The 17,151-nt window shown below is 34.6% G+C and overlaps 1 protein-coding gene across 10 annotated transcripts in view; it reads left to right on the top strand.

Moving 5' to 3' along the window:
* Positions 1–17,151, top strand: part of ATP2B2 (ATPase plasma membrane Ca2+ transporting 2) — a 374,808-nt gene that overhangs the window by 283,049 nt on the left and 74,608 nt on the right. For 8 of the 10 annotated variants that reach the window (XR_014895541.1, XM_085302465.1, XM_085302464.1 and 5 more), the window contains 6 exons: positions 2,065–2,190; positions 4,056–4,088; positions 5,641–5,733; positions 11,680–11,721; positions 13,438–13,602; positions 16,483–16,697. Coding sequence is in view for 9 of the 10 variants with exons in the window: in XM_085302465.1 (XP_085158591.1) it covers positions 2,065–2,190; positions 4,056–4,088; positions 5,641–5,733; positions 11,680–11,721; positions 13,438–13,602; positions 16,483–16,697 (674 nt within the window). In the remaining variant the exon portion in view is untranslated. Of the gene's footprint in view, positions 1–2,064; positions 2,191–4,055; positions 4,089–5,637; positions 5,734–11,679; positions 11,722–13,437; positions 13,603–16,482; positions 16,698–17,151 lie in introns of all 10 variants that reach the window. The other 2 variants (XM_085302463.1, XM_085302462.1) reach the window with 2 other exon arrangements.

Here is a 17,151-nt window from a genome sequence, read left to right as displayed (position 1 = left end):
GCTCGAGTTTCCGTGGTGCTGGGGGCAGRTGTGCGCGCTCTCACGTTAGGCTCGGGGTTGGCAGGTGTTCCCTCTGTGCCGTGTTTCTGCTTTTTAAGAGCACGAGAGATTTTGATCATTTAGAGAAGGAGATTTTGCCTATAAAYGGCTGCGTTGCTTAGTCGGCGTGAGGGCAGCAACTGGACGAGCAGCAACAAGAAAAAAGGCTGAAATGTCTGTGAAAAAATGAGTTACAGGGTTGCGTATGTATTCATCTTTATAACGTGTTCTTGTATCTTTCGCTTTTTCAGCTTTTGAAGTAATGACATGAATATATATAGATGAGACTCAGTCCAGTAAAAWTTTTTTTTAAAAAAAGTGAGGAAGAAAGACTTTTTCCATGGCCATTCAGCTTTATTGACAGATAAGATTCTGCATTAGAAATTAATAATATCCCCAGCTGCAAGTCTGTGGTAATGTATGATTAGTTCTAAAATATAATTTGTTTAAAAGAATAGCATCTAGGATTAAAGCAATTTTTAAATAATAAAGCACTTCTGGAGCAGGTTTACTTAACCATGCATTCATCCATAATTAAATTGGCAATATCAATACATTTACACCTAAACAACTGTTTTTTCCCAAGACTTATAGTTTATATGTTGTAGTCTGTTTTCGTAACTTCCAAACTAATTTCTTCTCCAACCACAGGAAAAAGTATTTAAAAAAGCCCAGACCCAGTGAACTTCCAATTCCTTTCAATCACAGTTTGATCTACTAACTTCATGTTAAGAAATGATTTTTTTCTGTCCTTRTTCTTATTTTTTTAATGATTTGGATTAACTAAATAAGCAGATCATTAATTTCCTGCTGCTCCTGACATACTATTTTTTTAGCTAGGAACGTTATCTCTTCACATGAGCGGCCTGCTGTATATCTTTCAATGTTCAGTAAATACTCAGGATACCACTCTTCAAACATTTTAAATATTACTTCAGTAATGACTTTTTAAGTTAAAACTTTATCACCATATGAAATAACAATGTAGTCGCTTTTAGATTAAATAAAATRTGGCAAAAATAATATTTCCAGCTTTATTTTTTCCTGTAAGCAATTAGTATAACTGCCAAATCTCTTGATTTGTATATGTATCAGAAACTGGATTATACCACGGATTTTAGAGGAAGGTGGTTCCTGCAATATATAGTGTGTAATTTCTTAAAAAAAAGAAAGAAAAAAAATTGGAAGTATTAATTTCCATGACAGGCCTGCATAATTCAATCTCTCAGGTTTAATTTTCTAAGTGAAGCTAATGAGAATAAAGCTGTAAATAAGTAAGTTCTACAAAATAAAGCATGAAGGTCTTATCAAAGTGAATTCATTTAGTTAATATAATGATATAGGTAATCAGATGATCCTTTTCAGAAAAACTTACTATGCATTCTGTTTTGTTTTGGAGCAATAGAAATAGAACGTACTGAACTGGTTTTCAAGTGTATGTCAAATTTTTCTTGTTTTTTGAGAAACTCATGTTTTAATTAAACATCCCCTTGAAGATCTTTCTTAGTACTGAATTTTCAAATTTGAAGATGTGAAATTATCTTCACAGATTTTTTTGTGTGCCTGTGAACCATCTGTAACTGAGAAAGATGAAATTGCCTGTATGTTATAACTTTATTTATGTAATAGTATATCTTATATAGTCAGTATAATCTTCAGTGGAGTCACAGAAGATGAATATTGGCAGAACTCCARAAGATATTTTCCAAGTTACAAGTATTAAATGTATGAAGTTAAATTCATTATCTTCCAGAGGTACATAAGCTTTATGTTGGTGGCAGTTTCTTTTGAAAAGGAAACATGATGTGTGTGGTTTATGTTCTATTAATGTTTTGCRGTTAATACTTCCTAAGATTTGGAATCAAACGTCCATTTTCATTTGAGAATGCTGATCAACAATAGGGATTTTTTTTTRCTATGTAACAAGTGTCTCTTAGCTTTATTTTAAGTCTTGAATAAAATATTTTAATCGTTGTGCTTTTTAGTTTATTAACAAAACATGTATAAATTATTGTGCATTTTCAGGTACTCATGTCATGGAAGGCTCTGGACGAATGCTGGTAACCGCTGTGGGTGTGAATTCCCAGACGGGCATCATCTTTACTCTGTTAGGTGCTGGAGGAGAAGAAGAAGAAAAGAAAGATAAGAAAGGTAAATTTCACAGTGCATACGGATGCTACCAGGCAAGCTCTTGGGCTATGTATAGCCAAAGCTCTACCCAGTCCTTTGCAAATAAGTACGATTCTAAAAACTTTCTTTTTTGTTTACATTTTTGTCATTACACGTCACACAGGAAAAAGCAAAATCTGTTAACCAGTAATATACACTGGATAACAAGAAGATTTTCCAGTATGAAGCTGCAAACTCTCAGTACATAACCAAATGCAAGGCAATACCTGAGTATRCTCCTATTGCCATGTCTTTTACATAGATCCATACTCACCTAAAATCTGCAAAAGTTTTACTCTTGCGCATTTACATCTATATAATATCTTGTTCTGAAACTCAGCCATGGAAATAACATCTCTGAACTTCAAAAATAAATTGAGGATAAGGGTTTTTTTTTTTTTTTTTTAACTAAGTCATTTAATGTCAGTGACTGACTTTATAAGAATACAATATATGTAAAGGCATTTTAATTTCTTCAGGTGGAGAAGTCAGACTAAGCCTAGTAAAAGAGAAGAAAGTAAGTAGCAAGAAATTACAACAGATTGTTTAACTTTGGTATCAGGTGTCAGTTAATGAAATCAAAAAGTCTCACTAGACTTTCACCTTATTATAGAGTGATGTTGTCAGCAATTGCTAATTTGTAGGTTGCACACTAAGCAGAAATGTGATTTACTGTGTGTCCTTCCTAGTTTTTGTTCACACAGTCTTTTTGTAATTTGTTCAAGTCTACTTTCAAAATTTTTCATCTCAGTAAGAAAATTTGTTCTAAGAATGTTTGTCTTTCAGTCACATTCAAAGGCAAATTAATGTAATTTTGTAGACATTCCCACTCTTTTTAATGACCTTTGCTATTAATAAAAAGAGTAAATACAGCTCTGCTGAAYGTTTTACTGTCTATCAGACAGTATGATTCCATTTCTTTGTCTTTTGTATTCTTTTAATTTGAAGTTGCAGATGGTAAGGCTAGATTCAAAAGGTTTTCGTGACCTAAAATTTCTGTTTATTTCCATTTATTAACGTATGCCCCCAAYGGTTTATCAAAACAAACCTAATGGGCGTGAAAGCTTAGGTGGTTGCAGTTGACTCCATGCTGCTGTGAGAAAAATCCCTGTTTCCATGATACATGATTTTATGAAATATTTACCATTTCATTTCTATGCAGAAATGTACAATTCCTGCTAGGCATGATAAGTTCTAGGAGCATTAAAGGGAGAAAGACTGAGACTTCCCAAGGTAAAACATCTTTCATGTCAGACTAGTTTGAACAATGTCTTAGGGTCTAATCTTGGTGTCACTGAAAGACGGACTGCTGCGCCGTGCCCTCTTGCGAGGCAGCGGTGGCTGTCTYGGCCCTGTGTAGGGACCTTGTAGGTGGGAAGGAGAGACTTTGGTCTCTGCTTGCAAGTAACAGCTCTCTGCCCTAAGGCCCTGCACTTGCCTGGCTTGCCCTTCTCTGTGTTTTATTTTGCTCAGGACACTGGTAGTTCTCTCGTGCTTCCTGGTGGGTAGCCGTGAAAGACAGGGAAAAGCAAAGCTGAGGTAGCAGCRTAACAGAGCGCTCTATATTCATACGTATGAGCTCTTTAAAGGTGTGTAAGAATTTTGTATAGAAGACACTAAATCTAATTGGATAGAGCTACAACACTGAGCAAATTCTTTAAAATGCGCTAGTGCAGAAGAGTGCCTGGCCAGAGCTGCTTGYGGACTGTGGCCCAAGCTCGTATCATGTACTCTCCTGTAGAAACCTGCAGCCCTCTGAAATCCCACCAAGCATAGATGTTTGTGTTTCAGTCTTTGTGGTGTATGCTTTTATTGCTCATTAACATTTTGTAAAAATCATCATACAGGTGTGAAACAGGAGGATGGACATCAGCTTCCAGGTAGAGTAAGAATTCYGGCAGATCAAATGAAAGGCATTTCGCTAGCAAGCTGTGGTGCAAATCAGGGTTGAACTAATGATTAATATAATTGTCTTTGAATTAGTTCAGTTAAATTATAGAATAATTTCAARTTGACAGGATTCAGGACACTTGCATGTTTGTTCTTGGCAAACATTTGAGTGTTACACATTATTGGTGTTGCAAATCTTAATGTTAAGCTTGAATGCTCAGTTACTCTGCAGAAGTAAATTACACTCTATTAAATATTGAAATGCGCTATTTGCTATTAACAGTTCATGCTGTGCTGGTTAGTAGGGTATCTAACTGGAATAAAAATAAGCATGAGTAACTACAACAGCACAAGTTATTACTGTTGCAGTAATCAAATTTGCAATTGAAATTTTCATAAATGCACTTATACAAGGTGTGTTTTTAAGTTTTGTCTGGTGTTTATTTTCTTTTCCCAATTTACCATTGGAAATAAAACATGACCCTTTTTCTTGAATTACAAACCAGTACAGTGTGAAACAGTCTCTAAGGGTCAAGTAGCAAGGAAGTTCATGAATCTCAAACAGACTTTGTTATCAGACGTCTGTGCTCTGCAGTGCACGATCAAACAGCAGAAACAGGGCAAAACTCATCTATTATTTGTAGAGTTTAATTTTCTGTACTGTAGCATAAAAAATAACAAAACAGTAAAAAAAAAACCCAAACAAACAAACAAAAAAACTTTGGAGAGTTTTTTGTCTTCCCGTCAGGGAAGAAATATTTGCATGACCAATTTCTTTAATATAGGGATAATTGCTGAAAACAAAAAGAGAATTATATTTTTTGATATTTTTTTCATTTTGTCACAAAATATAGGCAATTGAACAAGGTCTCTGATTCAGACTTAAAATAACTCGTTTTTCTCCACAAGATTAAATTTGCCAAGTTTCTGTATTTCTTTTATTTCCTCAGATTTCAACATACAATACTTAAGAATTCAATGTTTCCATTTAAATCAATATGCATATTAGATAAGCTATAGCAGGACACATACTGAGCCCATTTTAGACTGAGGTGTGTTGACAATAATAATGGTAATATGCAACATTACATATAAAATATGTAGCATTGCATATACCATTTACTATGCTGCATATTTTGAAATCACTGACACACTCCAAAAATGCATTTATTCAAGGGAAATGTCAACCATTTAATATTTGAATAACTCTTTTAATTAAAGCAAATAAAATAGGCATAAAGGAGCAAAGGAATGTACATAGTGCTGTATATAGTCAGTTCTCATCAACTCTGTTAACTTTGTTAAATGTCTTTCATGTTTGTTTATTTATTGATTTATTTTTATGCCATATATGAGTTCTTGCCTTACTTTTTAACACTTTGTAATGACATTTTATTTCTGCAAGTTATGTTGATTAAYTTAAAACAAATCTATTTTGGAGAAAAAGCCATAGTATTCCATAATTGTTTTTTTTTTGTCATGTGAATTTGTTCATATTATTATTATTATTTCTTGTTTTTTTTATCCATTATTACTCAGTAGATTCTTCCCATCCCTCCTCCCACCCTCCTTCAGCTACAGATGGTGCAGCAGGTGCAAATGCCACTGATAATGCAAATGCCAGCTTAGTCAATGGTACGTCAAGAACACCTAGCGTGTTTTATTTGATGGATTTCTCTCCTGACTGTGTAAGATTCCCTCTTCCTCTTATGAACTGCACAGATGATGTGTGTGCATGTGTTTACCCCTCTGAGAGCTCCTATTCCATAAACTATACAGTAGCTTATAAGAGATGCCACAAAGATGCTGCAACTTATTTTATTGACGAGGAGTTAAGCCCGAAAGAGGAACAAGTAGGAAGTATGCTCTATTTATCATTAATAAAAATTATAGTTAAAAGGAACAGTTAAGTAAGAAAGACCGATTTCAAAAGTTCTGAGTTGCCTTTACATAAAATTTTGATGTAAAACACTTGTTTATCAGCATAGATTTGAAGAATGGTATAATAAAAGGCTTCTATCTTCTTTTCTTCTCATGTGGCACTCTCATAAGTATTCATGTAGTCTTCATGTACTTCTGAGAAATAGTGCTGGGGTCAGGAATCTGCCTCAAATTCACCTTGAAATGCTTTAGGAATAACTTTGGCTTCTCCGAGCACCTTTCTGTTAAGAGACTAAAAAGTGAAGTTTGTGGATTCCTGTGTGCACCCTCAGATAGTGATTGTCTAACGAGCTGTATGCATCTCCGAAAAGAAAAAAAGAAAGAAAGAGAAAGAAAAATACTGTAGTCAGTTTGATTTTGACTCTTCATACAGCTTCTTGACCCCACTTCTTAGCATGCTCATATTTCAGTACAGTATCTCTTCTGATAGTCTAGTCCCAGTGTGAAACGGAATGAATCACTGTTAGCCCAAGCATTAGAACRGCTGTATTTTTTCTGAAAATCGAATACATCTTTATCTACCATAGAAACTTTTTCCTTTTRTAGAGCACTGGTGACACTGACAGAAGTAATTCTATGTTTCACTATGTTGGTGGTAGAAATTTTTTTCTCTGCAGGTCAGCAGTCGTGGTGTAGTGCGCRTAAAACTGCAGGTTGTGATGCAGCAATAACAAGTAGTAAGCAAATGCCAAGGTTTGCCAGGCTGGTACCTTATTTAAAACAATGACAAAAAATGAGGCACAAAATTCCATAATCAAGTCCAGATAAGTTTGGTAGACATGTTCTTGAAAATACCAGGACCTGCACATGGACCCTTACAGTGTCATCAAATCTTGATGGACCTGAAGGAGGACTGCAAAATTTCTCTTTTTTCAAACATACTAGGAAGTTAAGAAAAAATATTAATTCTTCCTACAAGCCCTGTCTCTCTCTCATCCCTAATCCTGGTTGCAGCATCACTACTTCAGATTCCCTAGACCAAGAACCATGAAATTAATGAAGACTGTTTTGTTCTCCCTTTTTTATGCCCTGTAATGCAGCTCCCTTGTTTTTAATATAAACATGTGCATGCAAGACAGTCGCACCTTGAGTCCCCCTGGAGACTGAGGTCAGCATGATGCTGAGTACTAAGTTAAGCACCTGCTTAAGAGTTCTGTTGAATCAGAACCATTGCTCAGATGATGCCGAGATGAGTCCTAAGTAATTCTTGCCTTGCTTGAACTTAGTATGGAAGTGAGATGAGACAGTTGAATTAATCCTGCATATCTTTGACCAACACTAGAGGGAAATACTTTCTACAGTTCAGAGGTGAACCAAGGCTTGGCAAGTGATGTTAGGTCTGAGCACTCTGAAATTGTGTGGGAAATTGCCAAAGTCATCTGGTTTCTGTTTTTTGTAGTCAGCAGCAGTGATGTAGCTACTTAAAATGTAGCTATGTTTTGAGGGGGTGAGGAGAGAAAGGAAGAAAGATTAAGTTCTAAAGCAAGAAAATCAAGTTCTTGTGGTTCTTACTTCTTCAGACTAGAGGAAATTATATATTTTTTCATTAATGTATGAGGATTTCCCCAAGATATACCTGAAAACAAGCATATTTAATGTGTAATACCTCTCAGGAGAAAGTTCCTTAAAATAAATCACTCTGTGTTTCAATGTGTATTTAGCACAGGAAATGCTATTGTTAGTTGAAAACCAACACATAATACTTGCAGGCAAATTATTATTCACTTCTCAGTTACAAAAATACAGCTGACACAGAAAAATATATTTTATTTTCCATAGAGATACAGTCATATAGGTTTGCAACATACCTTATTGCCTGTTTGTTGTCTAAGAGCGAGCTTTGGTAAGTTCTGTGGGGTTCTAGTAGTTAACAACTGGAGATAGGTAATTCTTTGGTGTTCCTCTTTGTTCAAAACTACAGACAATTGATGTTTCTAGTTTTTAAAAGCTTATGAGTTCAGGCTATGATTAAATCAGAAAATTTTACAGAAAGGCAGTAATCATGAAGAATCCTTTTATTTTAAAGTAGTGCATTTATTTTAAAGAGAATAGGGGCAGCAGCAATGACTGCAAGTTTTGGAAGCGTTTACCCTAATTTTGATATTGTGGAGAACAGGTGGTAGGCTAATTGCAGATTATGGGTAGTTGGATTCTTGTTGTCCAGCAGAGCCCTGCCTTATTCCAAAATCAGGATTTCTGTGGAAATTTGGGAAGGAGAGGCTTCTCATGCAGAAATACAATAATAGACTGAGAGCAGCATCTTAGCTAAAATATCTTAGATCTACTGTTAACTCTGTCAATTTTGGCATATATAAATTAGTGTTCAGTTCCTAGGAAGTAGTTTGCAGTTTCAATATATTTTATTTCAATAATATATGAATAACATATTCAATAATAATGAATAATATWTTACATGAAATTACATATTTATTTCAAGATTTTAATATATTTCCTGAGTTGTAAATGATTTAGTGAATGCCTAGAAGAATCATCTAAACCTTCCGATTTGATATGGTGGAATCAGGTTTATTCATTTGTAGTTAAGCTGGGTTTGACTAACACGTTGTATCTGATACCCCACTGCATGAAAGAATTCCTAATGGTTTGCTTCAAATATGTTCGGTATTGCTTTTTTCCCCTTCATAGATAGATTTTCAACATGCTTCTGTTCTTGCTAGCTGGMAGATATAACTGATGTGGCCTGAAGGCAGCTCTAGCTCATTTCCATTGCAAGATGAGACATTCTGGAAAAACTCTCGGGCGTTAGGTGTTCTGTAGCTCTGTCAAGGCACAGTAGAACGTGAGTAGTTTAGGCTTTGTGCAAAGGCCAKTTGGAAGCAGTTCCTCCAGCGAACAAGTAATTCTTGATGCCAGCCGTAGGATTTGGTTATCATGTCCCATTCCCTCCCCAGAGGGGCTGCGGGAGGGAAAAGAGAGTCTCTTCTGTGAAGAGCATTTGAARTAAGAACGGTTTTTGTGTAAGAGCTCTGGCAGCGATGGTGTCCTGGCTGTGTTCCAAATAAAGATGCATAAATTTTAATTAAGGTAAAGGCAACATGCAAAACATTTTGCATTCAAATTCATACATCAAAGCCTACAAAGCCACTACAGAATACAAACCATCGTGAGCCTCTGTGTTCTTTTCTAAACCTCCCAACTTTTATCCTTGCTTAGAAAAGTGAATGAATTCCCCTAGATTTCAAGCTCCCAAACTGTCCCTTTTACTTGTTTGTTTCCAAGAAAAGAAAAGAAATATTTGCAAAAGTTATGTAAAAATAGCTTATATTATTGAATCATTTTATCTTAAAATTAATTTAAAACTTAGTAATTCTTCATCTCTTTTACTGTTCTAAGGAATGCCCAGAATACTTCCTTGCTAACAGGTAGTCAAGCACAGGCTTAGGCTTGAAGCAGTTATTGGGCACAGAGGAAAAAAATCTTTACCTCACTTTACATTATTCTTTTCTTTGTCTTAATTGTCTGTTCTGTATTATTCTGTGTAAGTAATTGGATTATACATAGGCATGATGAACATCCCCACACCCTGAAACATTAACCTAAGTGCAGTAGCTGCTGAGATTTAGAAAATACTTAACAATAATATAAACATACTTATTTGAGAATACTGATTGTCCATTCATGTGCTGGTTATTTTTATGTAGCAAGGGTAGATGAATTTTAATGCATAATTCCTGATGACAATTATTATGCTCCCATTACACAGCAGCTATATAGTTAGATAAGGTATTTTGACTTGCATAGAACAGTATATTTTGTTTTCACCAATTATGAAAAATGTAAAGTGTTCTTTTGTTGAAGAATCTTTAGTTTTACTGTTTTAAAGTTTTGAATTCTGAAAAAGGAACAGATTGTCTGCTCTAAATTASTACATTCAAAGCTTTCTCCTTTAGCTAGAAATCAGAATCTCTAGAGTTGTTTTATTTCCTCCACTAACTATATTAAAAGCTATTCTAAGCAAAATAGCCATGAAGCAAATACAAAGTTCAACTGTAAACTCTTTTTTTTTAAACATAATTTTTAGATTAARTAAAATTTTTTGAGCAAATTTCACTGTGAAAACAAACTTGTTTTTATTCAGGTTGATAGATGCATGTCTCATGGGAAAACATGAGTGTTTGGAAGATGAATATCCCCTTTTTAAAAATCACATGGTATCCAAGGTAGGAGTAGGATTAAAAATATAGACAAGCAGATGATGCCAAATGGTTTACTTCAGCATACTTTAATAATCCTTCTGAATCTGAGATCATCAATATGTAGCAAAACATCCTTTCCCTCACCGTAATTGTGTCCTTGGGAATTTCTCAGCGGCTGCAGCCTATTGGTATGGGATGAAATGAACTGGTGATATGCTTATGAATTTGGCCATTTTTGTTCTGTTAAAAAGAACTAAATATTTAGTCATCTCCAAATTACTGAAAATACAAACACCTAGGAAGTAGATCTTAACCTTTCAGGTTTGCTTCTATGTGTTCATAGCATAGAGTGAAAAATTAACGCCTCTGCTGAAGCCTAATCTCTGTTTTTTTGTTGTGCATGTCAGCACCAGCTGTGCTATCGTGAGAAGCCTAAAGAGAAGGACTTAACTGCTGTCTTTTTTCTTTTTACAAAAGTTAATGAGACATTTCTTATTAGTACGTGTCGAAAATCCTATTAGAATATTTTAACTATTAATTTTCCTTAGCATAGTTTTTCTATTGGGCATTAGGAACAACCACTGAAAGAGAATGCCATCCATTGGGCATATAATATTTATAAAATTCAAATGTTCTTTTCCATAAGATAAGTTCTTATGCAACTGTAAGAGATTCGYGGGGTGTCTCACCTCCAAATTTTGAATAAAGTTAAAATGTCTAGTTATTTATTCTGAATACCAAAGTTTTTTACACTCTACTYAATATTTTGCCGTTTTCATGTCATATCACTTTCAGATTTTATATTATCAGTTTGAAAAAAATCAAATAATGCTTTTGATTTAGTAAGACAAAATGTAGCTATAAATTTAAAWTTCCAGGTGCACATGGCAAATCTTTAGGATAAATCTGAATGTAGRATGAACAACCAGCAGTCATATTTACGGTGGCAACTTGCCAAATAATATAACCTTTATATAGCCRGAAGACATAATTTTAAAATCATGTCTGACTTACAGTTTTATTACTTTTGTGTATATTATTATTTATATTTGGTCGTATTTTATTAAAATAAATTTAATTCTAGAATGCATTAAGAAAGGCATACTCTATACTGGTGGTGTTTTATTAAACCCTAGTTGCCTGRAATTTCAGTTCAGGATTATTGTTCAAATTCTATTGGATTTTGTTTTTATTATCTTCACCCTCTTAACTTACCCAATTTGCTCAGAAATGTACATCGATATTTAGTACTTTCCCTGTTAAAACACTGAACTTGACTGCGGTTCCTTGAATGTGTCTAAGCTGTCCACACGTCGGAGTAAATATATAGTAACAATAGTTCCTGATCATAAATACATATCTGTAACGTGCTCATTACTTTTGTCTGCCCTTTTTATTTAAATTTCCATTGTCATGTTCTGTCTTGGGTGATGACTGTTTACTGTCTGTTCTCTGTTGTCTGTTGAAATTTTCCATCATATAGGCAAAATGCAGGATGGGAATATGGAGAACAGCCAGAACAAAGGTAATCTTCTTTCATATTAAGCAGGTTGTAGATTTTATTTTTAGCATGTGGTTAGATTCTGTTGAAAAAAAAATGACAATATGTAATTTTTGCTATGTGTCAGAATGTTTCTGTTGTTCGAAAAGAATGTTATAAAAAAAAGGAAAAGCTGTAGGAAAGAAATTGTAATTTATAGAATTTTAAGCCATAAGAATTCTAGGAGAGGAAAAGAGGAGTGTTTCAAATAAGCCATTTATAGCTGAGGCTTTCATGTCATGAAGCTCATTTTGAATTCGTTTTTCTTGTGCAAGTTGCTATGTATTGTGCATATGCTATGTATTGTTAGTGAATTTTCAGTCCCATCTTTGGTGTCGTGTCATCTGTGGCATTTAGTGGCATTGTATAGAAGTATTTTTATTTGCAGAAGATAAAGCAATAACAAAAGGAAATTTTAATACAAAGAGTTTATTCAGCAAATGAAAAGCATATTATAAGGATGACAAATAGGARGATTAACAATGTCAGGTCTTTCTTATTTAATGTATAGCCTCAGGAAGAAATTGAAATAACTATTTCACTTCATCTGAAGTGAATTCTGTTTCTCTTTTTATCGTATGATGCATCAGCTATCATGTTTTTTTAGACTGTGTCAAATAAGTAAATTAATAAACTATAACTTTATCCCTTCTCAGATCATTTTAAAGATTTTACAGGTGATGGATATTAGAAACTGACTAGATAAACACAATTTTTTATGGTACAGAACTATTAAATAAAAGGATAAGGAAATAAAAGGAAAATAAGGTTAGGCAGACCAATTTGATTTCCAGGTTAAAGAAACAGCTTTATATAAAGTGTTCATGGATGTCAAAACTGAGCTGATCTGTTTCATTTCATTCTGTTTAATTTGTCTCTGTTCTATACAAAACAGACACATACACATACATAAACTGGAATGTCATTGTTTTTTTAAAAAATCATGTTTCTCTCTTTGATACTAAAATAAACTTTCCTTATATGAAAGCATTCTTGCAAGAAAGAATGGTTTAACCTTTAAATTACATGTTAGTCTTTTATGGGAGAATGATGATATCTTCATCTGACCTGATGGTTAATTTACTTGAACGCTACGAAAACATTTCAAGTCTAGTATTGTCTAGAAGAATGATTCTCAAAGCATGGGTCTCTGGTCACCACGGTGCCAGTGAGGTCAAGAGAAGTGGTGTGTGGTTTGTCTGTTGAACCACATTGCCTTTAGAATGGTTTCAATAAAAATATGATTTTAAGGGTGCATTGTATGAGAAATACCAAAATTTAGGGAAATACATTCAAATACTGAAAAATTTTAGAGGTGTTAATCTAGGAAATCCTGCAGTAGTGACATATTGCTGCCTGTCAAGTAATTTGTGAGACATTAAGGGTGATATGTATGTGTATGTGAATACTACAGAATGGCACTGGTAGTAAGAAAACGAATGAACGGTTTACGTGGCACTTGGGAATGGCGCGTGACGTGCTCCTGCACGTAGAGTGCCCACGGGTGCACACGCAGATTTGAGCCCTSCGGGGCCCCAGGGGGATGTCTGTCCGTGGTGGGGGCGAGGCGTAGTTACCCTCATCTGTGTTGCAAGCAGCCCTTGAACAGGTGTTGCTAGCCGAACGCAGTAAGTGTGAATGCTAGGAGAAAAAAGGGGTAAAGATCAGTTTTGGATTAACGTTTTTGTTCTGCATTCTTAGCCAAGCAGCAGGATGGGGCTGCTGCCATGGAGATGCAGCCGCTGAAGAGTGCGGAAGGGGGAGAGGGAGATGACAAAGACAAGAAGAAAGCCAACATGCACAAGAAGGAGAAATCTGTCCTCCAGGGAAAGCTGACCAAGCTGGCAGTCCAGATAGGCAAAGCAGGTATGGCTGGATAACTGACCAGAGAGTAATACGTTATACTAGGAGCAAACGAATAATTCTGAAAACAAAAAGTGCTTTATTTACAGCAATATTTAGAAAAGGGACATCGTAATACTGGTCTGAAGATAGTATGTGGTACTGAAGATCTTCTGTCTTCTAAAACTCAGCTTTGAGAAAGTTTGATTGTGATGAATATCAGAATCAAAATGAAATGTATCTCCTCACAGTAGATATTCCCAAGTATAGTAATTGCATATTTAATTTTCTCTCCTCTTAGTATTTCTGAGTACACACATCCAGAAACCTCACTGTCTTCTCAAAATGTCACTCTCGTAGTATTGCCCTTTCATGGATTCTGAAATCCTGATATTCTTTCTTTAATCACCATAGTCATACCTGYTGTCCAAATATGAAACCCTTCAACTTCTAACTTAATTTAAAAATGAAAAAAAAATAGAAGGAAAATTAAATCTATGATGCATGATGGGACTKTGTAAAGTTGGTCTAGAACAATGAAGGACCTGGAAAACAGCCTTCATTTGAGTTTCGGTAGTATCTCTTGGTATGGATTTGAATAACTTTCAGTTTCATTATATCACCTGTAATTGATTTCAAAACTTCTTTTTTTGTTTTCCCTTATTTGGTGATMTGATTTTGTTTTGGTTTCTTTTTTCCATTCATTATTGTCATCTTAATTACTTTTAATCTTCGTATCTTTGTAATTTACCCAATGAGATGTTTATCTCTGAACAATTTTTTTCATCATATGAATTCTAGTTAGTTATCATATGGTAAATTCTAAATACTTGTTCTATTCAGTCCACCTGATCTGAATAAATATTTTATCAATTTTTTCAAAGAGTAGCTTTCTGAAAGTGTGACTAAGAGTGAATATAGAGGAGAAAGCAAAGGCTCTCTTAAATATTTCAGTCACAGAAATACAGTACTTTATCCCCCATTTTCATTTAAATTTTATTGGTCCCTCAGTTGTAGTTTATTAACCCCTGTTATATCATACACTAATCTGTATTTGCTACTTACCAAAAATAGGGCCAAAAAGCATTACATTGTGTAATTTCCTGGCTATTAATAAATAATCTGTTGGCTATTGTATCCAGTAAGATCTGGTCCCTACCATTATCGGTTGCCCTTGTTCTTCAACATATAGGTAGAAAGTTAAGATCTTTCCTAACAACATAATCATTAATTTCATTTTTCTAATAGTATTAAAGAGATCTTAATCGGTATCCAGATCCTTGGTTGGGGCCCTACAACAGATTCCTAACTTTACCCCCATTGAATCTCCTTTATCTGTCTTTATCAGGCTATTTTTACCCCTACTATTCCTTCTCTTTCCTTTTTAGTTGATTGGACTCAGTTGGTCACATAATCCCACAATGCCATTGCTTTTTGCCTGAGCAGTGTRAGACGCTCAGAATCTGTGCTAGCGTTTCTTTACTATCCAGTTTCATACTTTGCCCAGTTTCATATTCCCCAAACTTCTGTTACTTTCTGTACAATGGTAAGCATGGACATAAAAATGCTTCACTTCTCACYACCATTAATTTCTCAGATTAAGTACATTTTTACATTGCCTGCTCACTGTTATGTTCATTGATATTATGGAAGGCATGTGGATGCCTTCTAACCATACTGTGCCAAGAAATATTAATTAAAATAATTGATCACAGCCTTATTTCRCTTTACTTTGTCATGGGGATATCTGTGTCGTGAGGATGATCTGCAGTCCATTTCAATGGATTTTCCTTTATCCTCTGTCATTTAYTGGTCTCCCTGACTCATCCCGTTCCAGCCAATCTTAGCATCCTTCAGCTTACCAATTTTTTAAAAAACTTCAGCCCAGACATGAAATTCACAGCTTCCCTCTTCTTTTGAATGATCTTATTAGAAAGAAATGCATTTATTCTGAAATGCAGGCTTCACCTTTTCACAGAAGCCTGCCAAAGAGCAGTAAGAAATCACAGCAAGGCAAAATATATGCTCTAGTGGAAACTAGTATTCATCACTTGAAACCTCAAACAAAATCTTGGATGGAGAATGTTATCTTAGCAAAGTCTGCGTCATTGAAAGAGCATGTTTCATGCCCTCGATCTTTCCTGAATGCTGTGAAACATTTATTAGTCTGTCTTCTCTAATACTGCTAGTGCTGAACCTCTCTTGGGCCGCTCATGTGTGCTGTTTGCATACTTTCCCTTTGAAAAGAGAAAGCTTGGAAACATGAGCATTTATCAAATTGTCAAGAATAAAACTGTTCTGTGGCAAATTCTGCAATATTGCCTCATTGCTGTATGCATCYGTATTCCTCACTGGGGCTTTTCTAAAATACTTTACATAGCAAGATTAGCTACAGAAGATTCTTTTTTTTTTTTCAATCCTGTTAAGAAAAGCTTATTTAAAAAGAAAGATGAAGAAATAACATGGTGTTTAAATATGTAGAGACTGGTAATTTGTAAAAGGCAGTAATAAAAGGATAGATAAATGTTGTATTAGGCAAAGTACTGCACTAAGCTTGAAAAACTTAGCTTAAGCAATTGTAAAACTTGTTTTAAACTAGAATGAGTGAAAACTTTTTAAATGTCAGTGCCTAAAAATTAATGCAGTACCATGCAGGTGTCCTGCAGGATTCAGTCTTCTCTTATTCATTGGACTTTTTCATTGGAATGTATGATTGGTTTAAATGTATTTCTAGTAATATGCTTTTTYAACATTATAGAATTCATCATTATTGGTACTGGTGGTAATGAATAATCTCATATAGACTAGGAAACTACATATCAAATTCAAGTGTAGCTTTCAAACCGCACRTGTTTTTAGTTGTTTGTGTTTTGCTTCATAGTAACTGATTATTTCTGTTTTCAGGTTTGGTGATGTCTGCCATCACTGTAATCATTTTGGTACTATATTTTGCCATTGACACCTTTGTGGTCAACAAGAAACAGTGGTTGCCTGAGTGCACGCCTGTCTATGTTCAGTATTTTGTTAAATTCTTCATTATTGGTGTCACGGTGCTTGTGGTTGCTGTTCCTGAGGGACTTCCACTTGCCGTTACTATTTCTCTTGCTTATTCTGTAAAGGTAAGAAATACTAAAAATAGTTATCAGAGAAAAATCCTTTTCACTTGAATTTGCTAATGACTTCTTTAAATTTTATCAGGTTTCAGGAAAGTTGACCTGTAAATCAATGTGATCAATAAGTTAGAGAAACTCCTTTAATGTACAACTTTGCTTGATATTGAAAGTATTTCTAACAGAAATGCTCAACACATGTGCGTGTTAATACATATCTTTAAAACCACACAATGCAGGAATATCAAAAGATAGAAATATCTGCTTAGTTTATACAGCTATCGGGAATGTATTCAGCAGGTTTTATTAAGCAAATAGGTACACTCTTATATAGAGTAACTTAAAATTTGTTTATGCTATAGTACAAAGTTTTGATGGGGGTTTTTAGTTCTCAGGAACTTATTCCAGATAAATTTAAGTTTCTCTAGAGCTTTTATGTGCTTTTCATAAATGAAATTGCAGC

The sequence above is a fragment of the Rhea americana genome, unplaced genomic scaffold (genome assembly GCF_003343005.1).
Source record: "Rhea americana isolate MKP2758 unplaced genomic scaffold, rheAme1 scaffold_19, whole genome shotgun sequence".
Classification (NCBI taxonomy): domain Eukaryota; kingdom Metazoa; phylum Chordata; class Aves; order Rheiformes; family Rheidae; genus Rhea; species Rhea americana.
This window is presented reverse-complemented; position numbering and strand designations above follow the sequence as displayed.